General features: G+C 45.0%; 1 protein-coding gene and 1 non-coding gene across 4 annotated transcripts; both read left to right on the top strand.

The window, feature by feature from the left end:
• The first annotated feature begins 341 nt into the window (after window positions 1-341).
• On the top strand, window positions 342-26,083 carry KEAP1 (kelch like ECH associated protein 1). 3 transcript variants are annotated; one of them, XM_069946458.1, is made up of 7 exons: window positions 342-524; window positions 2,285-2,410; window positions 11,359-12,232; window positions 17,612-18,294; window positions 22,180-22,385; window positions 23,942-24,118; window positions 25,243-26,083. In XM_069946458.1, exons 3-7 carry the CDS (start codon window positions 11,690-11,692, stop codon window positions 25,470-25,472), a joined length of 1,839 nt encoding a protein of 612 aa, XP_069802559.1. In that variant the 5' UTR covers window positions 342-524; window positions 2,285-2,410; window positions 11,359-11,689; the 3' UTR covers window positions 25,473-26,083. The 3 variants fall into 3 exon arrangements, with proteins under 3 accessions (XP_069802559.1, XP_069802551.1, XP_069802567.1); XM_069946450.1 differs by lacking the exons at window positions 342-524; window positions 2,285-2,410 and adding an exon at window positions 8,163-8,245; XM_069946466.1 differs by lacking the exons at window positions 342-524; window positions 2,285-2,410 and adding an exon at window positions 10,334-10,551.
• On the top strand, window positions 719-791 carry TRNAK-UUU (transfer RNA lysine (anticodon UUU)). Its single transcript has one exon. It is a non-coding gene; the product is annotated as a tRNA-Lys (tRNA).
• Window positions 26,084-27,774: the final 1,691 nt, after the last annotated feature.

Genomic DNA, 27,774 nt, shown 5'->3' with positions numbered 1-27,774 from the left:
TAATCATCCAGTGTAATAGGGCCCTTAGTCACATCACATATTTCCACCATATTATGTAACAAATATTGACTACTGACTGATTTAAGGGATTTTAGCTACGAAAGGGGATACAGCAGATCTCATCCAGACTGAAGCAATACTCATAGATGCACTTGGCATACATGAAAGACAATAACAGTAGCTGTAACCAACATGAACTCTTGGTGCTTTAAAGTCAAAGGACAATCCACCATTGTTTCATGCTTTGAACTGCATGAGGGATGTCAGGTGATGGTGTCATTCTGGAATTGCCACCTGTGTTGTCCTGACCTTACTTGTTTTGTGTTTCTTTTCGTTGTAAGGTGTGAATGTGTTCGCGTGCAGCTGTATTGTCTACCTGGGGCTTTGTCCTTAGGAAACCTCCGCAGTAATTATCTCAGGATGTGACGGATCAGGAGGTACAGAAGCTTCTCCAACATTTAGGATGTACAGTATGAAGGAGGGCTGGATAAGAACTCAAGATAATGCAGTCACATCCCACGCAGGTGATTTCAGTGCTTCCTCTAGGCAAAAAAAAAAATTAAATTAAATTTACATATGACCTATAGGGAAACACTGATGTTACCCGCAACTTGAAGCAAATGTGTCACAGGTGCATGGAGGGAATTTATTGTAGACTGGTATAGGTTGACCAGGAAAATTATGTTGGAGTAAGATGTCCAAACCACTCACAGTCAGAGCCCGGATAGCTCAGTCGGTAGAGCATCAGACTTTTAATCTGAGGGTCCAGGGTTCAAGTCCCTGTTCGGGCGATTAATTTTAATGATGGAGGGGGGAAGAATAAAAGTACATTTGTTTATACTTCTCTGCTTATACATCACAACTGTAATTGAACATTTTAAATACTTCAAAAGATAAAGATTTAGGGGTAGTGATTTCTGACAGCCTTAAAATAATTTACCAGTGCAGCTAGGTTGTAGGGAAAGCCAATGGTATGCTGGGCTGTATATACATATATATATGGTATACTGGGCTGTATATATATAATGGTATGCTGGGCTGTATATATATATATATATATATATATATATATATATATATATATATATATATATATATATATATAATGGTATACTGGGCTGTTTATATATAATGATATAGTGGGCTGTATAAATATAATGGTATACTGGGATATATATATATATATTATATATATATATATATATATATATATATATATATATATATATATATGCAAAAAAGGGGTCCGTGGAGCCTCAGTTACGAGTCTCAAAACACGGGAATAGCCAGATATCCCTCTCTCCAGTTATACTCGCCACAGAGTTAGACTTTGACTTACAGGGGCCACCCTGGTGTTTCCCTATTTAGGTCCTAAAGCTCGCAACAGAGTGAGGACCTGAGGGACTACGTATCAGGGTGGTTTGGTGCTCTCCCCACTAGGAGGCACCCCTTGGCAATGGGCTTCCTTCTCTGGAGAGAGGGATATCTGGCTATTCCCGTGTTTTGAGACTCGTAACTGAGGCTCCACGGACCCCTTTTTTGCATATTTAAATTTTGTATGGGACAATCAATGGAGACTCGTAAATGAGTACTCCATTGGAATTTTTCACTGTTCTCCCTGAGTTCAAGGAAGGAAATAATATAAGGGCAGACTAGATGGACCAGGGGGGATTTTTCTGCCGACAATCTTCTATGTTTATAAGGGCCGCATTAGACGGCCCAACCCCACACTAAACGAGCCTATAAACATCCTCATAATCATGAATGCAGAGCAGCACAGACATTGTTAGTGATGTCTGAACCGAGAAAACCATTAAAGGCAAAATACGAAAGAGAGGCCTGACACCTTTTTGGGAGCTTTAGTTGAAAGTTGCCCATTGAAGATCTGCATCCCATCAATAGGCACCCAGACATGGTCACAGATCACAGCTGATCATTGGCTGTCTTTTCCAGCATGGCCGTTGAGTGGAATGCGCCTGACCTCTATTAGATCAGAGTGGAGATTGCTCTCATTTCTGTCACACGTGGTTCATAACCATAGATACCCGAACTTCCGGATTAAGAGTCGACTTCTCTGCTGATTAAGCAGCAGCCATGCTGGTAGCTACACTTTAACTTACACCATTGCCTTTCATGACGATCACCTTCTCAGACTACCCATGAATTGTTCCAGAACATTGATTGTTGGCAATAACGTAATTGAGGGACAGAAGTGCACAATCTGTATCTGTGACTCTCAGCTACCGTCTATATATCATGTATAATACTGGTGTCTTTTATTTAGCAGAAGGATCTCGGACCCCCCGGATGTGTCATATGTTCTATATTAGTTGTTCTCACTGAAGAATTTGTGCCACTAAACTAGATCTAGAAATGGAGTTAATGGAACCATCACGCATTGCTTGTAAAGGTAATAAGCGGCCATGTGCAGGGTAACGTTTGTATGGCGTCCTTTCTTAGGACACATAACAGGGACATCTTCCATCTGACATGGCAGCCACACACATGCCATAAATAGATTTCCTGGTAAATGGTTTCTCTCCATTTTCACGGATCTAATTATATCACTTAGTAAACCCGTGAGACTGACTATGGGACCCTGTGAAGGAAATTCTAAAGGCCCCATACACATTACATATTTGACGGCTGAACCTGCTGATTTTGACAACACCGAGCAAATATCTAAAGTCTTTTGGGGTTTCTAGAAGGAGAAGTCCGGTGCAAATTTTTGCAAAGTATTGTATTGCCCCCCAAAAGTTATACATATCACTAATATACACTTATTACGGGAAATGCTTATGAAGTGCTTTTTTCCCTGCACTTCCTACTGCATCAAGGCTTCACTTCCTGGATAAAATGGTGATGTCACTTCCTGGAAAACATGGTGATGTCACTTCCTGGATAACATGGTGATGTCACTTCCTGGATAACATGGTGATGTCACGCCCCGACTCCCAGAGCTGTGCGGCTGTGGCTGCTGGAGAGGATGATGGCAGGGGGACACTGAAGGACACAGGGCACTGGAAGGACACTGAGCATCCCTCTGCCATCATCCTCTCCAGCAGCCACAGCCTGCACAGCTTTGGGAGTCGGGTCGTGACATCACCATTCTATCCAGGAAGTGACATCACCATGTTATAGAGGAAGTGATATCCCCATGTTATCCAGGAAGTGACATCACCATGTTATAGAGGAAGTGATATCCTCATGTTATCCAGGAAGTGACATCACTATGTTTATCCAAGAAGTGAAGCCTTGATGCAGTAGTAAGTGCAGGGAAAAACGCACTTTATAAGCATTTCCCATAATAAGTGTATATTGGGGATTTGTATAACTCTTGGGGGGCAATACAATACTTAAATAAAAATTTTCGCCGGACTTCTCCTTAACCTTGACAATCGTGCCACAGGATGACACATGGAACCTGTATCCTCCATGCCCAACCAATAGCTTATACTAGGGGCTTCTTACAACTATGCAGTTTTTTTTTCCAGCGCACTTAACCTTTTTCTCTTGTATTATTATCACTTATATATCACCATTACAGTCACATACACAATTTAATTTGACTCCATCAATTCCATCTTGGTGTCATATGCTGCTGTTAAGGCCCTATTACACGGGGCTATTATCGTGGGAAAAATGGTTGTTCAATACATTGTGTGAAAGAATGGCCGTTGCTTGCAATGTCTTCAGTGCAAATCATTGCATTATGAGATGAACGGCCCTTGTATAACTTGAAAACAACGGCCTTCCATTGTGTGAACATACTCTAAGGGTCCATTTACACATAAAGATTATCTGCCAAAGATTTGAAGCCAAAGCCAGGAAGGGATTTGAAATGAGGAGAAATCTTAGGCTTTCCTTTATGACCTGATCTCTTTATATAGTCTGTTTCTGGCTCTGGCTTCAAATCTTTGGCAGATAATCTGTCAAATAATCTTTCAGTGTAAATAGACCCTAAGGTTGTAACACTTTTGGTGGGAGACCTCTGTATGAAATAGCACAGCAGACTGTACGAATCCAAGAAAGTATACTAACATATACGGACCTGAAAAAGGCAAACAAGTTACTTATCGGGACTGTACTGTGTGAACTGGAGCCTGTAAGTATGATTGATGTGTATGCCCGGAGGGTTTGCTGCGCATATCCAAAGCAAGACTGCAGGCACTTTACACATTGTTCAGACTTTCTGAAGAAAATACTTTGCAACAGTTTCTAAAAACTAACAAATGAATGTTCCGTGAAACAAGATTGAAGTGCGACAGTCACGGCCACACATTCCTACTGCTGCAAAACAGGCAGCAAATCAGCTGCGGACAATGACTCAGCGATACCCTGAAGAGACAGGTTGTGTTCTCTGCACAGAAACTTCCTTGTCTGTGAGAATGTGTAACCCACCTCTTGTGTAATACCCTGGGGAGATTCCTGGAATAGGAGTACAGAGGACTGAACATAGGGAGGTGCTGCCAGAAACAGTAATAGGAGGGGATATAGGGAGGACATATGGAGTAATAGGAGGAGATATAGGGGGGTTATATGGAGTAATAGGAGGAGATATAGGGAGGATATATGGAGTAATAGGAGGAGATATAGGGAGGATATATGGAGTAATAGGAGGAGATATAGGGGATATATGGAGTAATAGGAGGAGATATAGGGAGGATATATGGAGTAATAGGAGGAGATATAGGAGGATATATGGAGTAATAGGAGGAGATATAGGAGATATATGGAGTAATAGGAGGAGATATAGGGAGGTATATGGAGTAATAGGAGGAGATATAGGGAGGATATACGGAGTAATAGGAGGAGATATAGGGGATATATGGAGTAATAGGAGGAGATATAGGGAGGATATATGGAGTAATAGGAGGAGATATAGGAGGATATATGGAGTAATAGGAGGAGATATAGGGAGGATATATGGAGTAATAGGAGGAGATATAGGGAGGATATATGGAGTAATAGGAGGAGATATAGGGGGGATATATGGAGTAATAGGAGGAGATATAGGGAGGATATATGGAGTAATAGGAGGAGATATAGGGAGGATATATGGAGTAATAGGAGGAGATATAGGGGAGGATATATGGAGTAATAGGAGGAGATATAGGGAGGTATATGGAGTAATAGGAGGAGATATAGGGAGGTATATGGAGTAATAGGAGGAGATATAGGGAGGTATATGGAGTAATAGAAGGTATAGGAAGATATATGGAGTAATAGGAGGAGATACAGGGGGTATATGGAGTTATAGGAGGAGATATAGGGGAGGATATATGGAGTAATAGGAGGAGATATAGGGGAGGATATATGGAGTAATAGGAGGAGATATAGGGAGGATATATGTAGTAATAGAAGGTATAGGAGGATATATGGAGTAATAGGAAGAGATATAGGGGAGGATATATGGAGTAATAGGAGGAGATATAGGGAGGATATATGTAGTAATAGAAGGTATCGGAGGATATATGGAGTAATAGGAGGAGATACAGGGGGTATATGGAGTAATAGGAGGAGATATAGGGGAGGATATATGGAGTAATAGGAGGAGATATAGGGGAGGTTATATGGAGTAATAGGAGGAGATATAGGGGGATATATGGAGTAATAGGAGGAGATATAGGGGGTATATATGGAGTAATAGGAGGAGATATAGGGGAGGATATATGGAGTAATAGGAGGAGATATAGGGAGGATATATGGAGTAATAGGAGGAGATATAGGGAGGATATATGGAGTAATAGGAGGAGATATAGGGGAGGATATATGGGGTAATAGGAGGAGATATAGGGAGGATATATGGAGTAATAGGAGGAGATATAGGAGGGTATATGGAGTAATAGGAGGAGATATAGGAGAGGATATATGGAGTAATAGGAGGAGATATAGGGAGGATATATGGAGTAATAGGAGGAGATATAGGGAGGATATATGGAGTAATAGGAGGAGATATAGGGGGGTATATGGAGTAATAGGAGGAGATATAGGGGAGGGTATATGGAGTAATAGGAGGAGATATAGGGAGGATATATGGAGTAATAGGAGGAGATATAGGGAGGATATATGGAGTAATAGGAGGAGATATAGGGGGGTATATGGAGTAATAGGAGGAGATATAGGGAGGATATATGGAGTAATAGGAGGAGATATAGGGAGGGTATATGGAGTAATAGGAGGAGATATAGGGAGGATATATGGAGTAATAGGAGGAGATATAGGGGGGATATATGGAGTAATAGGAGGAGATATAGGGAGGATATATGGAGTAATAGGAGGAGATATAGGGAGGATATATGGAGTAATAGGAGGAGATATAGGGGGGATATATGGAGTAATAGGAGGAGATATAGGGGAGGGTATATGGAGTAATAGGAGGAGATATAGGGAGGTTTACAAGTATTGCCCTGTAAAGACACTGCAAACGAGCGCTGATTGGCCATCTTGAGCCCAGGGCCAGGGTAAGTTGAGGTGTGCTGTGCCACCGGATGATGTTGTGCTGGTGGTTGTGATACAGCTCAGCCAGTGATGGTACTGTTGTGACGCCAGTACTAGTTCTGCACACAGGTGTGATGGTATAGCTTTTAGTTGTGGCTGGCTGTGCGGTTCCCCAGTGGTCGGTGACCAGCCGGGCTGTCATGGTTCCCTTGGGCTCTTGTCACAGTGGTCCAGAGTGGGAAGATGACCGCGACGGACTGTTGGTACCGCCACCCACAGAAAGGGGAATTTAACTGAAGAAACCAGTATGTGTAGGTGATGGTGCAATGATCACGGAGTCCTAGTAGAATAAATAAAATGGTTTTACTAATAGTCTCTTGCAATACAGAATACGCTGGTACTAGATAACTTAGGCACAGACTTGTGTTCACAGGATCTGTGCTGGGAGATACTTTAAGTGCTGAGGTAGGATAGTAGTGCTGGGGCAGCTTAGTGTTGAGCAGTGAAGAAAAGAGTAGAGGAGTTTGTCGTGAGAGCCCCAACCAAGAATAATAGTGTGCTCTGCCAGAACTTGAGAGAGTGATACTTGTGAGAAAGAAGAATACTTGAGTGTAGAATACTTGTGCCCGTGTTTCTACTGTAGTGTCGCTGAACCACCTTCTGCCCTGCAGTGTCAGGGGTACTCGTCCTATCAGGGTGACACAAGCCTCAGTCTTGGTTACCTGAGAGTAGCTAAGTATCCTAAATTATCCGGTGTCACCTGCACTGCAAGATAGAGTACATAGACCCACGTACGGTTGCTTTGCTCTCTCCGGGTCAGTTCCACTGCACTAGTGCCCTGCACTTTTCAGAGAGGTTCACGGCATGGGTTTGGGTAATCTCTGACTTGTCCTCCAGTAGGGGTCTAACACTGCATAGGGTCTGTAGTTACAGTTTTAGAAAGAAAAGTCTCTAGGTTCTCCTTACGTGTGTCTCTAACTACTAACACAACTCAACTGGACTGTCACGGACAGGGAACCTGGCAGAGCCAGGCCCTGGCTAAGTTCAGCAGGGATGCCTGTTCTGGAATCAGAGGGAAACTGACGCTACACTTCCTCTCCCCAAGTGACTACTTCCTACAGGGTCTGTAAGAGTCCCTGTGAGTGGTGGAGAAGAAAGTGTGCTGAGAAAGAAGCAGAGATAGGTAGAGAAGAAAGAAGTATCTCCACTGGTCCACAGAATCACATAATACAAAGCAACAGTAACCCTATAGTGACTAGAGCTGTGCAGCACATATGTACAAGGAGACGCATCCTGGCCATTGGCCCCACCAATCACATGCTCAGCATACTGAGTGGGGGGATTACTAGGTGTTCACCCTTTTAGCTAATGTTTCAAATATAATTTACAGTTAATGTTTCAAATATAATTTACAGTATAATTTAAGTGGAGACTCCTATACAGTTATAATAGAGACATCAGACTAGCTCCCACATAGGCAGAACTGAGCAGCAAAGAGATGACACCTAGAGCCCCCGTGCACACCCCGCGGTTACACAGACGCGGCTCCTGAGGATCAGCTGCTCACACTCAACTTTCACTTCCACAAAGTTCTAAACGCCGCGCGTCTCCGCCAATCAGCGCGCTCCTCGCGCTGCCCCGCCCTCCTCTCTGTGTTATGACGGAGAGGCTCCGCCCAGTGTCTGTCTTGTGACGCACTGGACACGCCCCCTTCTCCTTATTGTGACGCTGCTGGGTCCTGCTGCTTAGTCACGGTGACTGCTCGGAGTATGGCGGGGGCGGAGGAGCGCGGCTCTCAGAGACGGTGAGAAACCGGGGCACGGGAACCGGGCCAGGGAGGGCGAGGGCAGCTAGTGCGGCGGCAGGAGGAGGAGGAGGAGAGTAGTAGTAGTCTGTAGTGTATAGTGTATAGTGTATAGTGTATAGTGAGGGGGCAGGAGGAGGAGGAGGAGGGGAGTAGTAGTAGTCTGTAGTGTATAGTGAGGGGGCAGGAGAGGGCGGAAGTGTCACACACCGGGCAGCCTGTGCCAGATCACTGCGGGGAGGGGACTGCAACATATGCATCAACACACTCTATGCTACTACATAGCTGCCTGCCGGGGGGGAGTGGGGGAATAGGAGAGGGACAGGGGGACTAGGAGAGGGACAGGGGGACTAGGAGAGGGACAGGGGGAACGGGAGAGGGACAGGGGGAACGGGAGAGGGACAGGGGGAATAGGAGAGGGACAGGCTGCTGCCAGGGACAGGGGGAATAGGAGAGGGACAGGGGGAACAGGAGAGGGACAGGGGGAATAGGAGAGGGACAGGCTGCTGCCAGGGACAGGGGGAATAGGAGAGGGACAGGCTGCTGCCAGGGACAGGGGGAATAGGAGAGGGACAGGCTGCTGCCAGGGACAGGGGGAATAGGAGAGGGACAGGGGGAATAGGAGAGGGACAGGGGGAACAGGAGAGGGACAGGGGGAATAGGAGAGGGACAGGGGGAACAGGAGAGGGACAGGCTGCTGCCAGGGACAGGGGGAATAGGAGAGGGACAGGCTGCTGCCAGGGACAGGGGGACTAGGAGAGGGACAGGGGGACTAGGAGAGGGACAGGGGGAATAGGAGAGGGACAGGCTGCTGCCAGGGACAGGGGGAATAGGAGAGGGACAGGCTGCTGCCAGTGCCAGGGGGAATGGGAGAGGGACAGGCTGCTGCCAGTGCCAGGGGGAATAGGAGAGGGACAGGCTGCTGCCAGTGCCAGGGGGAATAGGAGAGGGACAGGCTGCTGCCAGGGACAGGGGGAATAGGAGAGGGACAGGCTGCTGCCAGGGACAGGGGGAATGGGAGAGGGACAGGCTGCTGCCAGTGCCAGGGGGAATGGGAGAGGGACAGGCTGCCGGGACCAGGGGTAATAGGAGAGGGACAGGAAGATGGTAGTGCCAAGGGTTATAGAAGAGGGACAGACTGCCGGGACCAGGGGTAATAGGAGAGGGACAGGCTGATGGGGACAGGGGGAATAGGAGAGGGACAGGCTGCTGCCAGTGCCAGGGGTGATAGGACAGAGACAGGCTGCCGGGACCAGGGGTAATAGGAGAGGGACAGGAAGATGGTAGTGCCAAGGGTAATAGGAGAGGGACAGGAAGATGGTAGTGCCAAGGGTTATAGGAGAGGGACAGGCTGATGGGTGGCTGGTCAGCTGCTGCTTGTTCTAGGGGTAGTAGTACAGGAGCAAGCACATAGGAAATGGCTACTTAGGTACGGGTCGTGGCAGGGCAGGCTAGTAGATGTGCATGGTCAGGTCCTAGGCAGTACCTGGCAGATTGGTAGTAGATAGGTGGTCAGGGGCAGTCTGGGTATTATAGGTGGTGTAGTGTTGAGCAGTGCTGGAGCAGCGTCAGCGGTCACCATCAGGCACATAGTAGTAGTCCTGGTAGGTGAGGCAGACTGGTAATTGTGGGATAATGGGGAGGATCTGTACAGCAACAAAACTGCTGAAAGTCCCGGCACCCTATGTGCACATGGCGTCATGGTGCCCGGGTGTAGTGAGTACAGTGATAGAGGCTCAGGAGCCTGGAAATGTCAGGCATTGTGGGGTTATTGTGTCTACCCTGAAGAGTTCCCCCACAACTCTAATGATGGCTGTAGATAGACTCTGACCATAGGAGTGCAAGGGATAGTCACTGACTGCCTGTGTCTCCTCTAACATGTAAGATCAGAGAGCGGATGATACACAAGGCAGAGCTGCTGCAGTGCCTCTTTATTATGGAAAAAGGGTGCAGCAGCAGATACGTGAGGGTGGAGATGCTGTCCGCAAGGGAAGTGATGGTATCAATGAAACCTGCCGGGCCGTGTGCCGTATAATGTGCTGCTAGCCAGATTGTGGCTTCTAGGTTAAGAAACATTGGAAGCCGTCTGGTGATCAGGGCAAGTATCAGGCAGATCACCAGTGTGGTAACACGCAAGGGACGGGCCTCTAGTCAGCTGTCATCCCCGTCGTCTGTCAGAAATATGTGCAGGTATAACATTGCAGCCTGTTCAGACCGGGCAGGGAACATAAAGGGAAGCCATTGTGCTGCGAAGGAAGTGAGACTTTGTAACCTGGCAGAGATAAGCGGTCTGCTGATAGCGCAGGGTAAGTGACATTTCACTGCATAAGGTTATACTAACACAGGAATAATAGTGCAAAAGGGAAAGTACAGAGGGTGTGAGAGAGAGAGCCGTCTGGCCCTGTGCGCCCAGCTCCGTGTTGGGGCCGTGTAACACAAGCATATATATATATAGTGAAAGAATAGTGACGAGCAAAATTGCCCATCTGATTGGGTTCGGCAACGAACTTTGAACCCCAACGCTCTGCATTTGGCTCCCAGTCGCTAGAGAAGTTGGAGCCGCCATAGGGAGTCCTGAAAAATAACCTATGGCTGTATCCATGTTTCCCTGGTAGGTTCTGGGCGGCATCCAACTTCTCCAAGAGTTAAAGGCCGAGCATTCGGGTTCGGAAAAACTTGCTGAACGAGTGTCGGCAAGTTTATTTATCACTATGAATAACTTCCAGAAATGGCGCCACTCTTGTGCTTAGTTTGTAAGTGGTATTGGATGTGGATGGAGACCAATTGTAGTACCACACACAGCCTGAGGAGACAGGTGTGGCGCTGTTTTGGACAGAAAGCTGCTATGTTTTGTAATCCTGGATAACTGGACCCCTAGGTTGGGGTGGGGGTCATGTCCAAGTGGGTGGCCAGTGTACACACATGTTTTGCACCGAAACCATAAAGTATGAGAGCCTAGTTCTCCTCCAAGATAGGAAGTCCCCTTTTAAAGTTTGGCCTCTCTTTAACCACACTGTCCGGCTCTGGTTGATAACAGAGGACAATAGATTGGCACAGATATATATTATACTATGACCGCTAGCTTTACTTTTCTGTATCGTTTTCTTTTATAGATATCAAACGAAGAATGAACTAGGCGGCGTGCTCTCGGACTTCTCTTAGCTGAGTTTTTTAGCGCCATAAGTGGAGTTTGCTCTGGAATAACAATGTTCGGGGCTTTCAGCGTTTATCTATGGAATCCGGACACCATGGAATAACTTACTATCGTTTTGGGTGAAACTTTTTGGCAGTTGCGTTTTTTAACCCATTCTGTTCTATGTCAGCCCTGAGACGATTCCTTCCGGACAAGTAGTTTAGTTTCTGTTGTAAACCGCAGCCGTTCTACCTTTTACCTTCTCCCCCTGGATAATGTGCAAGTGAAGAGCGGTCGGCAGCGTGACGGGGATGTATGCCACAGAGTGCCAGGCTGAAGTGACCCCCTCACACAGCAATGGCAATCGCCAGTTCCATTACTCACTGGCCGATCACACCAACCAGGCCTTCCAGATCATGAATGAGCTGAGATTGGAGCATCAGCTGTGTGACGTGACCCTGCGGGTCAAGTACCATGAGATTCAGGCCGACTTTGTGGCCCATAAAGTCGTCCTGGCTTCCAGCAGCCCCGTCTTCAGAGCCATGTTCACCAACGGGCTCAAGGAGTGCGGCATGGAGACTGTGACCATCGAAGGCATCCATCCTAAGGTCATGGAGCGGCTGCTGGAGTTTGCCTATACGGCTAGCATCTCGGTGGGGGAGAAGTGCGTCATCCATGTGATGAACGGGGCCGTCATGTATCAGATGGACAGTGTGGTCAAGGCCTGCTGCGACTTCCTCATCCAGCAGCTGGACCCAAGCAATGCCATCGGGATCGCAAGCTTCGCTGAGCAGATCGGCTGTCAGGAGCTACACGAGAAGGCCCGGGAGTATATATACATGCACTTTGGAGAGGTAAGACTATATACTACGCATGGATTAGCCATATTCTTAATTCTTCAGTTCTCCACCACAAAAAAAAGTGACTTATCTAGAAATTTCCATTGCCTGTGAACTGGAAATCCCTTTCACTTGCATTGGAGGCAGATTGCCAATGGAACTGGGTGAACCTAGTTTTATTGTTATATTATACGGACATAAGTGATTGGACCCTGGAGACTCTGCGCCGTATAACTGATATTTTATTATAGTCGCTAAGCAGCTAGGATTTTTCTTAATGTTCTTCTGGTTGGTGTCGCGTCTGTACAGTATATGGGAATATAACAAAGTGCCATAATCTGTGACAGACCGAGGCTTTGTAGATCTGCCTTGTTGGTTTTGTGAAAGTCCCCGGCCAGCGATGAATCAGCGATCTGGTCCGTGACTGACGCAGGAACCAAATGGGCTTAAGGTCACCAGACTAGAGGTCTCTGCAGCTCTGTAAATAAGCACGGGACACTGGATGCTTTATTATTAGTATTATTGTTGCTTTATTAGTGATTTGTTTTATGTTGTTATACTATAGTATAGTATTTGTTAATACTATAAAAGTTCTTCCTGTCTAGTTGCTAAGATTTTTTGTAACATTTTCAATGCTCCTAAATGTTGTACCAATCAAGAAAAGGAACATCAGCGTCAGAGGGAAACATAGGACTAGTTTTTATGTTTTTTTTTTTTTGTTTTTTTTTTAGTGTTTAGCAGAGATGCAGAACTGTTCGGGGACCTTCTCCAAACCTGAACACTTGCCATTTGACTCCCTGGGCTGCAGACGTTGGATGCCACCCTTAGGAGTCCGGCACTGCAGTCGCGAGGAGTCAATTGCCGAGCGCCGGGGTTCGGAGAAGGTTGCCGAACACGAACAGTCTGGCATTTCCACTTTAACACTATTTATAGGGTTTTTAGGGTTTTTTCACATGGTGCTGAGCAATGTTTTAGGAAGCCACAAAACCTCCATAGACTTCAATAGAAGCTTCGGCGCTGAACTGTGTGGGTGGAAGAGAGACGTGTCCTATTTAGATTGAACTCTGTAACTTACAGGAGAAGCTAAATATGTAGCAGCAAGTTTATCTACTTCTAGTTAATGTAGATGTGTGCATAAAGCTGCATATGTTTATCTGGCTTTAGGTATGCCTTTCATATATAATATATATATATATATATAATGTGTGTGTGTGTGTGTGTGTGTGTGTATATATATATATATATATATATATATATATATGTGTGTGTGTATATATATAATTTTCTAGGTAATTATAGTATTATTACTTAAGTGATGGTCCACCCAGGAGACACTTCTGTCTAGTAGTCCCTCGCTCAGGCCTCGCTGTCTTTTTTAGGGGCTATTCTAGATTAAAATAACTTATTCTCAATCCCCAATATGGGGGATCAGTGTCAGGACTGAGCTGCAGTAACCTGACACTTTTCAGGGGTAGGAGGGGCGCTGTTTTTGTAGGAAAATCCCCCGCTTATTTCTTCCTGAATCATTTGTACTTGGATACATAGGCGGACTTGGGGCTGCTAGACAGTGGTTGCACGAGAGAGTATTGGTGTTGTATAGGTGCTGTAAACAAGCAGCAGAGATGGTGCATACAGCCAGGGTACAGGCGGAACAGGGTTCATGGTGGTGACCTGGTAAGAAGAGAGTCCTGTCCCCATCAAGGATCCTCTACAGAAAGGAGTGTCAAACTCACCGCCCTCCAGCTGTTGCAAAACTACAATTCCCATCAAGCATGGACAGCCATAGCTGACCAGGCATGATGGGAATTGTAGTTTTGCAACAGCTGGAGGGCCGTTGAGTCTGACCCCCCTGGTGTTCTATACAGTGCATGTAGTTATACGGAGGACATCCTGACGGCTATTCTTAGAGACCCGTTATGGACAGGACAGGTCTCCTCTGTGTAGTCTCTTATGTCTTTCTAAGAACTGGAAATAGAAAGCAGCATCCATAGCTTGTTCTTATGTGAGCGGTGTAATGTGATCTGTACCGGTGCCTTGTCTGCCGGTTCCTCCAGGCCGGGGGATTGTGTACCACCATTGTTCCCTCTAATTGCCGCTTACCTGCCTAGTTACATAGTCACATCATAGGACCGTGTCTCACTGTGAATCACATATTAGGTGTCATTGCAGGACCCATCTACAGCAATGTCTCCAGCTCCTGCTGCTCCACTGGTTATAACTGGTCTGAACAAAACCAAAGAATACATTGTCCACCGCAAGAAGCGTTAGGTCCACACAACCTCGGAGTCTGCACCTAAACAACAAGTCTTCCAGCAAGCGGAGATGTTACAAAGGGCATTGGCAACTAGATGAGGATTTGTTTAGGGTTTTCATTCACTGACAGCTTACAGAGATCATGGTCTTACATGTAGGGATTTTCTCATTTTTAAAGGGGTATTCCACTCAAACATAACACGTTGCTGCCCATGGTGAGACTAACAATTCCTTCCATACTTGTTATTATTTATTCAGTCTTCTTCCCCCAGTTCTCAGCTGCTGCTTTCTGCTGAAAACAGAAAGATCTGTGTGTGAGCTTTTCTCACTGTCTCCCCCTCCTCCCCCTCCCTTCTGAGGTGGCTGATGTAAACAAGTCCCTGGCAGGCTGTATCTGCAACATTGCAATTTCTTTGTAGTACTGGGAGGGTTATTCACAGTGAGTTCATCAGCAACCTGACTTCAGAATAACCAACAACCCTCCCAACATTACAAAGAAGCTACGAAGTTGCAGCCATCTCAGAAGGGAGAAGGAGATAGAAAAGCTCACACACAGATTTTTGTGTCTTCAGCAGAAAGCAGCAGACGAGAACTGGGGGGAAGGAGAATGAATAGATAACAATAACAAGTATGGAAGGAAATGTTAGTGGGCAGAAAGATAACAAAAGTTATGTTTGAGCGGAATACCCCTTTAAGTTTTCTATTTTGTTTAAATCTAAGAAGTTTTTCAGGATCCCTTCTTGCTGTCAGTGAATGGCAATTTTTTCTCAGGTTTTGTTCACATGACCTACACATAGAGGACCCCCTGCAGCCTCAGCATTCAGCAGCTGATCAGTATAAACTCTATATAGTATTATCACTATCTTGCTCCTCACTACCTGCACAGGATAATCCCGAAAGAAGACCCCCCCTCCTTCCCCAATCCCCCTCACTTCTCTTAGGCTGCTCTGGCCAGACCTGATCCCCCTCTCATATTAGCAGGAGGAGGCGGCTAAAGAAAACTACAACTCCCAGAGACACTTAGGGTCCTATTACACTGAGCGATTTTTTTTACGACTAACGATAAACGATGGCAAACGACATTGTTTATCATTAACCTGAAATCGTTCACCATATTACACAGAACGATAATCGTTAGTTACGAACGTTACTATGATCGTCTGTTTTTCTGGGATCAGAAGGAACAATGAACAATGTGCTATTACACTGAACGATTAGTGAAAAAAACGCGGAACTTGAACGAACGTGAAATTACAGCGAACAATTAACGATAATTTTAGGTTCAGATCTAAATAAACGATCAACGACATACGACCGATACGACCCCAGAGCTCAGCTTCTATTTTTTATACAGTGTTAGAAAAATGAAACGGCGCCCCCTGTTAGATACAGGCCCAGTCTGGTATTGCAGGTGTACCAAAGAAAAACAGCCATATTGTCAGCTCCCCCTCTACAGTGGGCTGCACCCTGATAGTTCCTGTGTCTGGGCCGTCTGATAGTCCCGCAGATGATAAAGGTGTCAGGCATCCAGCACAGCGAGATGTTTACGGGATAAGTCACACGTCCTTGTGTCTTGCTGAGTCATTGCCTCCTCCCGGGCAGGAATGTGCACTCTCTCGCTGGGGTCACTTATGTAAAGATTTCACCAGGAAAAACAGGACTGACGGAGCGAAGGTGCAATGTCATGCTGCTCTGCAATATTCTGAGCACCCAGCACCATCAAACCTCACCCAGTTATCCACTATTCTCAGTCTCTGTTTCTTGCTTTGGGTTGAGAATAAATAGAAGTTCATATTGTTTCTCCAGCTGCACACCTTCCCTGTGATCAAAGCCTTAAAGTACCTACCAGACCCTGTATTGGATGCAAAACCTCAAGAGTAAAAGCACTTAAAGGGGAAGGGTCATCAAAAAATAACTCTTTTAATAATAAAAAAAATAGAATTTTTCAGTTTTTTTTTTAGTATGCCGTAAAGCAGGGATGGGGAACCTTTGGCCCTCCAGCTGTTGCAAAACTACAATTCCCATCATGCCTGGACAGCCAAAGCGAAGCTTTGGCTGTCCAGGCATGATGGGAATTGTAGTTTTGCAACAGCTGGAGGGCCAAAGGTTCCTCATCCCTGCTGTAAAGCGTCTCTCTAAATGCTGTTAAAAGAGCCGAAGGTTGGGCACTATGGCCGCCTCCATAATGTAGAAAAAATTATTACAGTGAGGAAGTAGAAACCGTTTAAAAAAAAAAAAAACCACAGTATCTGGCGGTATGAAGTCCATCAGCTGTCATAGGGATTTTTAACCTAATGAAAAGCCAACTTTTTTTTTTTTTTTTTTTTTTAAGCACTTTCCCCCCCCCCCAGGCATATTTTGCTGTATAGTTTGCTAAATCCTATTTTCCTTGTATACTTCTTGATGCCAACATTTACCACCACGGGGGCCAGTTCGGCAACAAATTTTTAAATCCACTGTTTTCACAAAGTTATATAGATTTAGTAGTTTAATTCTATTTAAAAAATCTCCAGTCTTCCAGTACTTCTAGCTACTGTATGTCCTGCAGGAAGTGGTGTATTCTTTCCAGTCTGACACAGTGCTCTCTGCTGCCACCTCTGTCCATGTCAGGAACTGTCCAGAGCAGCAGCAAATCCCCATCGAAAACCTCTCCCCTTTAGTTTTAATGGTCTAAAGAGAAGAGGGCCATTAGAGAAGAGGGCCATTGCATCAGGGCCTCTATCACCTTAGTTCAAGCACTGTATGGCGGTAGTATTCGCACCCTGTATTGTGTGTTCAGCTGCTATGTGGAATCGTATATCATGGGCGCTGTTAGTAATTTTATTTTGGCACTGTATGGCGGCATTATTCGGCAAGGATTCTGATGACCTCTATCTTGCAGGCTCAGGTACTGTGTAGCTGTATTTGTATGGAGCAGCTATGTAGGTGTCATATGTTACGGTTTGGTACTTTCATTTCGACACCAAGGCAGTATTTTCCAGAATATGTTGTGGCAGCATTATTTATTTAGCAGGGTTTATAACTGGAAGCTTTACCAGTAATTTCTCCACCCTGATCATGTGATCAGACGCCATTGCCCATAATTCATTATCTCCGTTACATCTTCTAACACTTTTTCCCCCCCCCCCCCCCTTTCCACAGGTTTCTAAGCAAGAGGAGTTCTTCAACCTCACCCGCTGTCAGCTGGTCAACCTGATCAGCCGAGACGACCTGAACGTGCGCTGCGAGTCTGAGGTCTTCCACGCTTGCATAAATTGGGTGAAGTACGACTGTGGGAACCGGCGGCCATACATACAGGCACTATTGAAGGCGGTGCGCTGTCATTCATTGACCCCAAACTTCCTTAAGCTCCAACTCCAGCGATGTGAGATCCTTCGAGGAGACAGCCGCTGCCAGGACTATTTGGCTCAGATCTTCCGGGATCTGACTCTCCATAAGCCGACCGGACCTCAGGGGAGGAGTCCCAACATTCCTCAGTTCATATACGTGGCCGGAGGCTACTTTCGACAGTCCCTCAATTTCATGGAGGCTTACAACCCAATGGAGGGAGAATGGCTTAGTTTGGCTCCCTTGGAAGTGCCGCGGAGTGGCCTCGCTGGTTGTGTTCTCGGGGGTCTCTTTTACGCGGTCGGGGGCCGTAACAATGCGCCAGACTGCAACGAGGACTCAAACGCTCTGGACTGCTACAATCCAATGAACAACCAGTGGTCGCCCTGTGCACCTATGAGTGTTCCCAGGAACCGGGTTGGTGCGGGCGTCATAGATGGACAGATCTACGCAGTTGGAGGATCTCATGGGTGTCTTCATCACAACAGTGTGGAAAGGTGAGTGTTGTAAATGACACATGGGCAGATAGCTAGCGGAGGGTCCCAGAGGCACATCTGTGGCACATGCTGTGAAATTATCATACTGGTCTAATGCATCATGGGGCAAAACTTATCAGTGACCTATCCTGAGGGTAGTCACAGAAAGAACAGTGCGGCAACCTCACTAATGCAATAGTCTGCTGTGTAATGAGATGTTCTGCAGCAGCTTTCGTCCGGGAACTGTCTGGTGTGCTGTGGGATGGGTAGTAGACAGGGTGGAAGAGCTGTGATGGAGAACTAAAGGATAGCAATGCCTTCTGGGAATTGTAGTACTGAGCAACTGTTCAATCAGGAAGTACAGAACTAAGACCCCAAAACAAATGGATTTTTGCTGGTTTCATAACTGGCACAGACAGGTAAGTAATGCTATATGTCTCTGCAGCATTATTTTTACCTAATGTAGGAGTACCCCTTTAAGCAGTTCCATAGTTAATTCTACACAACAGCTGTGGAGGTGGAGGGATCTTTTCAACACAAAGGCAAAGTACATAAGAAATGCAGTAATGACTTATATATAATGGACTTTGTATCAGCAACGTCCTGCAGTCTCTCTTTATAACGTTGCTACCTTATAGAGGCCACATCCTGCGGGCCACATGACTCCATACTGTGGTTTCTTCTCTGGAAGAAGACGTATTAAAATCCTCCATACCCCATCTTATTACTTAGTCTGTAATGGTCAGACAGAAGGAGGGCCCCCCCCTCTATCACCCTATTACATAACATGTCTCCTCGGTGTTGTAACGGCCACTTGTTGCTGTGTGGCAAGATGCATTATCATCCTGAACCACAGGGACTTCAATACAAAGTAGAGATGGTTATAATGATTACACGTCCTTAAAGCGTAACTACCATTTCAGGGTAATTTTTCTGAAAACAATAAACATCTATAGTACAAGCGATTTTTAAGAAACTCTGTAATAGGTTTTATTTACCAAAATTGTTTCCTTTTGAACTGAAAAAGCAGTTTTCCTAGCTTCCCCCCCTCACTTGAGAAGAAGCAGGATTTCTGTGTCCGTTATGCTCTATGGAGAGGGGAGGGGCTGTTAGGAGTGACTGAGCACGGAGCAGTCCTACACAGCACTACAGCCTGCAATCTTCTCTCAGCAAGTTCCTAGATAAGCACTGACCTTTCTGACTCCTGAATCCAGCATTTTAGGTGCCCAGACAGTGTGCAAACAGTGGACCTTCATGTTACCTCTTCCTGCTCCCTCCCCCCTCCATAGGATATAATGGACACAGCAGAACCCGTCTTCACTGGCTTCTCTGTAATGAAGACGGGTTTGCCTGATGGGGAGGGGGGAGGCTGGGAAATTGCTTTTTGAGTACAGAAAGAGACTTTTTTGCCTAATAAATCCTATTATAAAGTTTATTAAAATCTTATACTACTGATTTTTGCAAAAAATAAAAAAATATATATAATATACACACTCACTGGCCACTTTATTAGGTACACCATGCTAGTAACGGGTTGGACCCCCTTTTGCCTTCAGAACTGCCCCAATTCTTCGTGGCATAGATACAACAAGGTGCTGGAAGCTTCCTCAGAGATTTTGGTCCATATTGACATGATGACATCACACAGTTGCCGCAGATTTGTCGGCTGCACATCCATGATGCGAATCTCCCGTTCCACCACATCCCAAAGATGCTCTATTGGATTGAGATCTGGTGACTGTGGAGGCCATTTGAGTACAGTGAACTCATTGTCATGTTCAAGAAACCAGTCTGAGATGATTCTAGCTTTATGACATGGCGCATTATCCTGCTGAAAGTAGCCATCAGATGTTGGGTACATTGTGGTCATAAAGGGATGGACATGGTCAGCAACAATACTCAGGTAGGCTGTGGCGTTGCAACGATGCTCAATTGGTACCAAGGGGCCCAAAGAGTGCCAAGAAAATATTCCCCACACCATGACACCACCACCAGCCTGAACCGTTGATACAAGGCAGGATGGATCCATGCTTTCATGTTGTTGACGCCAAATTCTGACCCATCCGAATGTCGCAGCAGAAATCGAGACTCATCAGACCAGGCAACGTTTTTCCAATCTTCTACTGTCCAATTTCGATGAGCTTGTGCAAATTGTAGCCTCAGTTTCCTGTTATTAGCTGAAAGGAGTGGCACCCGGTGTGGTCTTCTGCTGCTGTAGCCCATCTGCCTCAAAGTTGGACGTACTGTGCGTTCAGAGATGCTCTTCTGCCTACCTTGGTTGTAACGGTTGGCTATTTGAGTCACTGTTGCCTTTCTATCAGCTGGAACCAGTCTGCCCATTCTCCTCTGACCTCTGGCATCAACAAGGCATTTCCGCCCACAGAACTGCCGCTCACTGGATGTTTTTTCTTTTTCGGACCATTCTCTGTAAACCCTAGAGATGGTTGTGCGTGAAAATCCCAGTAGATCAGCAGTTTCTGAAATACTCAGACCAGCCCTTCTGGCACCAACAACCATGCCACGTTCAAAGGCACTCAAATCACCTTTCTTCCCCATACTGATGCTCGGTTTGAACTACAGAAAATTGTCTTGACCATGTCTACATGCCTAAATGCACTGAGTTGCCGCCATGTGATTGTAAACCAGACCCCTCCCCCCCCCAACCTGCAAAACTACAGCTCCCATCATGTTTTGTCTGTGTATGGCAGTGTGTATATGTGTACATATTGCTGCTCTTCTTGCAGATGCGGTTGGCAGCGCCATTCGACATCCTGTAAATAAACCAGTATGTAAGCCGTGCCAGCTCCCAGTGTTTCCTCTTAGGTTTCCGCTTCTAACTGGTTTTATAAACTTGAGTGAAACATCAGATATTTAATATATGTTTGTTCTTATGGGTGGGATCCGCAGATACGCTCCTGCAGTAGGTGCTTTGAAGAAATGTATGTGTATATGTATATAATGTTAGTGTAAAATCAACGACCTCTGTGCTGCTAGGTCTGCCTGTGTCTCCTTCATGGTCAGGAGGAGAACTCGTGATATCCCCAGCCCGGTCATAGGAAGAACTAACTGGTTGTTTTATCTCAACCACACAGTTATCTCTGACCCATTCCTGCCGTGATGTCTGATCAAGGCATAAAAGCAAAGCTGTTCACCATAGTACGTCAGCTGATATTAGCCATCCAGAGTCCTAAGCCGTAAAGAAAACCGGCATAACCCATCCACTGTCCTAGACTGACAGGGAAGCTGGCATTACCAATCCGCTGTCCTAGACTGACAGGGAAGCCGGCATTACCAATCCACTGTCCTAGACTGACAGGGAAGCCGGCATTACCAATCCACTGTCCTAGACTGACAGGGAAGCCGGCATTACCAATCCACTGTCCTAGACTGACAGGGAAGCCGGCATAACCCATCCACTGTCCTAGACTGACAGGTAAGCCGGCATAACCCATCCACTGTCCTAGACCGACAGGGAAGCTGGCATTACCAATCCGCTGTCCTAGACTGACAGGGAAGCCGGCATTACCAATCCACTGTCCTAGACTGACAGGGAAGCCGGCATTACCAATCCACTGTCCTAGACTGACAGGGAAGCCGGCATTACCAATCCACTGTCCTAGACTGACAGGGAAGCCGGCATTACCAATCCACTGTCCTAGACTGACAGGGAAGCCGGCATTACCAATCCACTGTCCTAGACCGACAGGGAAGCCGGCATTACCTATGCACTCTAGGGAAGCCTGAACATAGTATGAAAAATATATATATTTTTTTTCCTTTTTCTGTTGCCTTTTGTTTTATTGCATAGTATAGTCGGCATCGCGCGTTAGTATAGGATCTGTCTCGCATCTGTGTCATTGTATTATTTCCTATTGCTTCATTTTCACCCTTGTCCTGTTTCCACAGGTATGACCCAGAGAAAGATGAATGGCAGATTGTAGCCCCAATGAAGACGCGGCGGATCGGCGTCGGGGTAGCTGTACTGAACCGGCTTCTCTATGCTGTAGGCGGATTTGATGGGACAAACAGATTGAACTCAGCCGAGTGTTATTATCCGGAAACAGATGAATGGCGGGACATTGCATCGATGAATGTTGTACGGAGCGGTGCCGGTGAGTCCAGTGTAATTACTACAAGTTGTGACTTAAAGGCGTTATCCGGCTTTAAAACTAAATCAGCTACTTTCTAAAATTCCCAATGCATCTGTCCCCAGGTTGTGTGTGGTATTACAGCTCTACTCCATTCACTTCAATGTAACTGAGCTGCAGTACCATACATAAACTTGGGGACAGGTGTGGCGCTGTTTTTGGAAGGTCTTTTAATCCTGTATATTCCTAATTCCCAATGATGATCAAGCTGAAAAGGAAGTTCTCCCTCTTTTGAGTTCTTTGGTTTTACATATCATGGCATCTGGTCCTTAGAAGGCCTCAAAATTAGGTAAAGACAACCTCTGATGTACAACACAAATGATACCATGCCAGTATATAACAACAACCAGGCCAAAATGCTAAAGCAGCGTGTGAAAAAAAATTGTATGTGTAAACCCAGCCTTACTGCTCCTGAAGGAATTAAGAGGGTAGGTGGCAGCCATGTGCTGCTAATCACATACCCCTGATGAATTGGTCATCAGCAACTGTATGGACCAGTTCACTTGGAGTAAAGAGGCGGAATTCCGCAACGGAACTCTCCGCCGTGGAATCCCGCCAGCCTCTGTCTCATACTGGCTGTCTATGGGAGGGCTTGTGCGCCTCGCCTTTCCGCTCAAAGAATTGACATGTCAGCTGGGCGGTTTGCTGGACTGGAGCATTTGGGTAAATGTTAAAACAATGGCAAGGAGAAGAGAGACAAGCACTGGAGTTAGGAGCATCGCCCACCCCCAGCCCCCAGCCGGCCTGCTCCATTTATTATCATTAGAAAGTGGTGGGTCAGTGACGAACAGCACTGAGGAGGAGGGTAAGACACACACCTTCCTCCTTTGTATCTCCCATGCAATAGGGACATATCCTAACCTGCTGATAGTTTCCCTTTAGGGTGGGTTTACACTACGTAATCCATGTGGATAAATTGCGGCGGATTCCGCCGCCCTTGGCTGCGCGCATATCTGTCTGTGCCATACACACCATTCTATGGCCGGGCCGATTCCGCTGTCCGCCAAAAGAATTGACATGTCCGTTCTTTCGGTGGAAGGTGGAATCCGCATAGACTGGTGTCTATGGCACGGGCGGATATGCGCGCCGCCGTGAGTGGGTACAAGCGACGGAATCGGCCGGAACTTATCCACACGGATTCCGTAGTGTGAGCCCATCCTTAAAGTGTAACCATTTATTTATTTATTTTATTTATATATTATATATACTGTGTGTGTAATCAGCAGCTGAACAGGTCTCCCCTCCCCATCCTAAATACACATAGCTATGCAGAATCCTATACATCTGCTGTGGATGGATTCTGCATAGCTGCTTGCCCGCTGTTCTATAGCTGGAAATAGGTTTCATGGCTGCCATACCTGATGCTCTGGTTACAGCTATAGAAGAGCAGGCAGCTATGCAGAGAGAATCTCAGAAGCAAATCTGAGTTTATTTATGTAACTTTTATGTAACCCTGGCTACATATCTGATTTGTGACAGTATCTGATTTGTGATCAGACAGTAACCTTTCCCATTTGCAGGTGCCTGTGCGCTCGATACTAGTGTCTACGCCATGGGAGGTTATGATGGGAGAGACCAGCTGAACAGCGTGGAGAAGTATGATGTGGAAAGAGACTCCTGGAGTTTTGTGTCACCTATGACCCACCGGAGGAGTGCGCTGGGGGTCACTGTTCACCAAGGGAAGATCTACGTGCTAGGTACCTGAGACAGATGAATACATTATGTAAATATGTGAAACGGTGCTGTCCACTATCGCCATCTAGCTGTAGCCTCACTCACAACATAGCATAAAGTAGGGGAAGTAACGTTTATTATAATTGCCCAAATAACGCTGAGTTGACTGACTTTACAGCTGTATTATGATATGTTTTAAGGTTAGTATGCCAGATTATACTACATGAAGAAGCCAGTCTCATCCGTGACCTACAGTAGCAACGCCTTGGCTGAGCCCTTCCCAGAGGGATATCTGGCTAGTCCTGTTTTTTGAGACTCTTAAATGAGGCTCCATGGGCTCTTTATGCAGGACGAGCTTAGAAAAAAAAGCGTTGAACTCGTAATGGAAGTCTATGGAGCCTGACACATACTGCTCCTTTGTACAAGAATATAACTACAATAATACTGCTACCTATATACAAGAATATAACTACTATAATACTCCTCCTATATGCAAGAATATAACTACTATAATACTGCCCCCTATATACAAGAATATAACTACCATAATACTGCTCCTATATACAAGAATATTACTATAATACTGCCCCCTATATACAAGAATATAACTACTATAATACTGCTCCTATATACAAGAATATAACTACTAAAATACTGCCCCCTATATACAAGAATATAACTACTATAATACTGCTCCTATATACAAGAATATAACTACTATAATACTGCCCCCTATATACAAGAATATTACTACTATAATACTGCTCCTATATACAGGAATAGAACTACTATAATACTGCTCCTATATACAAGAATAGAACTACTATAATACTGCTCCTATATACAAGAATAGAACTACTATAATACTGCCCCCTATATACAGGAATATAACTACTATAATACTGCCCCTATATACAAGAATATAACTACTATAATACTGCTCCTATATACAAGAATATTACTACTATAATACTGCTCCTATATACAAGAATATAACTACTATAATACTACCCCCTATATACAGGAATATAACTACTATAATACTGCTCCCTATATACAAGAATATAACTACTATAATACTGCTCCTATATACAATAATATAACTACTATAATACTGCCCCCTATGATACTATTTTCTGCCTTTTAGGTGGGTATGATGGGAACACATTCTTGGACAGTGTGGAATGTTATGACCCAGCCCAGGATACATGGACAGAGGTTACCCGTATGATGTCAGGACGTAGCGGTGTGGGAGTGGCGATCACTATGGAACCTTGCCGCAAAACTCCATGTGGAAGTATATTTCCTGAGAAGGGGAAAGATGAAAGTAAAGACAAACAAAGAGGCAACTGCATCTTCTCCTCCATCGGCAAATAAACATTGTGAGTGTCTCAGCTCACACATGCACACACTGATGCCACCTGCGTCCATCCACAAATTTAAATTATTACCCAGTAATTTAAAAAAAATTGAACAAAGAATTTCTTTTTGAAGTCGCAATGAACTAAATAATACCAAAAATGTTTTCACACAACTTTTTAGTGCCTCTTCCTCTGTTTTTCTGAGTGAAGACACCGCTGCAGTTTTCTCCTCAGTTCCGAGTTGAGGATTCTTATTTTTATTTTTTGTAATTTTGATGGAAAAGACGCTTTAAAAGAAAAAAAATGTTCAGTGTTAAAGAAAATCAAGTAAGGATTTTGATCATATTTTTATGGGTTAAAGGTAAGTGGTGTCATCTGCATCACGGGATACCCAGTGCCATCAAAGTAGATGTATTCTTTGTTATAGGAGTGGGCAAAAAAGTTTTCACCAATATTTGAAACCATCAGTTTGCTGTTCTGCCCATGATTATTTTTGATGGGCATTTTTTTTTTTTTTTTTACAGTAAAATGTTACTGGATATTAAAAATATATAAAAAATTAGTTTTTTTGCGAAAGAACAGCACATGTCTGGACATTTGAAAGAATTGACAGCAGTCGGGGGGGGGGGGGGGGGGGGGCAGCAAAATAACCAGTCATTACTTACCTCTTCTTTTCTCTCTATGCAATCTTCTGCTTTGGCTGCTACATCACGACCCAGTTGATGGAAAACCCACTCAGCCAGTCAGTGACTGAGGCAGGGCACCGCTGCAGTCACTGACTGACTGATGGGCAATCCATCAACCGTGTCCGTCATGGTGGTGACAACAAAGGAAACCTGTGACACAGCGCTTTTGGGGCACGAGGAGAGGTAAGTAATATATATATATATATATATATATTTTTTTTTATTGTGCTCCCCCCTACCGGCTGCCAAATTTTCCAAATGCCAGACTTTTCCTTTAAAACTGTTCTGATAGGGTTGATCATTTAAAGTGCGTTCTTTTCCTTACTGTAATTTTTTCCCCTATAATTATTCAAAATGTATTATCCCAGGAAGTTTATATTTTGTATTGTTTAAATTCTGATAACTTTCGAGATGCCAAGTTAGACTGTAAATCAGTTACGATGATAGAAAAGGTCATCTGGATAATGACCTATCTCATTCTTCATGTAGCAGGTAATAGTCCAGCTCTAACTTTCCTACAAAATGTAAGTTTTCCAATTATTACTTAAACTATTCTATTTAATTTTTTGCTGTATAAATGTATTGTTTAATTTTATAACTTTTGTTTTGGCAAATGTAAAAAAGTCGCACTTTAAAAATAGCTACCCCTCAAGAAAGTTGCTTTTTTTTTTTTTCCTTCTCATTTGAAGGTTGAAGTATTCATGTTCAATTTTCTTATACGATGTGTATATTATGTAGTATATTTAAGTTTGTGTCTCTTCGGGAGTGCGAGGCTTTGCTTTTGCAGCTTCTGAATCAGTTTGTTGAATCCCCCCCACATATATATGAAATCATGTCTGAGCCTTTAAATTAAACTGTGTCGGTGAAAGGTACTTGCCAGCCTATGCCCATCAGCACCACCCCTGTCCTCAGGTTGTGTGTGGTATTATAATTCGCCTTCTTACATTTAAACGGAATTGAAGCTGCAAACCCCCACACCCAAACTGAGGACAAGAGGGGCACTGTTTTTGGAAGAAAGCAGCCATGTTATTCTAAGTCTGGATGAGCCCTGTCAGCAGGACAGGCCAGCTATCTAATGTCATGGCAGCCTCCTAACAGCAGGTGTAGTAAGGAGGGTTGGACATGTTGGGTATCTGATCCTATGGGAGAGAAGTGAGGACCAATGGTTTTTGGCAGCAGCTTATTCCCTTCTCCCTATAGAGAACACATGCCCAGCACAATGCTCCATACACATACATGCTGACAGTGATCTAACATGTATGACCTGCCTCACTGACATGTACCTCTTCACACTGAGACCACAGATGGCACTTTTATGGTTCTGCCCCTTCTGTGCTCAACTGCTTATTTATAGACAAAATCCAAATAGTAGCCTCCATATTGGAATAGTCTTGCCTGTGTAACCCCATGTGTACATTGTCGCCCGGCTTCAGAAATCACTTTGGATGACTACATGGAACAGGGTGTGAAGACCACACCGACCTAAGGACGATTTCTCACCTTCTCTCGTGTCGTTGCCTACAGAGCTTCCCCCATGGATAAAACTATTGTCTAACTCTGTTCTCACCTGTATCCTAAGATTTGTTGGGGACGATGGTTTGGTTGGTCAGGCATCTTCAGCCAACCACAGAC

The sequence above is a fragment of the Dendropsophus ebraccatus genome, chromosome 1 (assembly GCF_027789765.1).
Source record: "Dendropsophus ebraccatus isolate aDenEbr1 chromosome 1, aDenEbr1.pat, whole genome shotgun sequence".
In the NCBI taxonomy this organism is placed as follows: Eukaryota; Metazoa; Chordata; class Amphibia; order Anura; family Hylidae; genus Dendropsophus; species Dendropsophus ebraccatus.
This window is presented reverse-complemented; position numbering and strand designations above follow the sequence as displayed.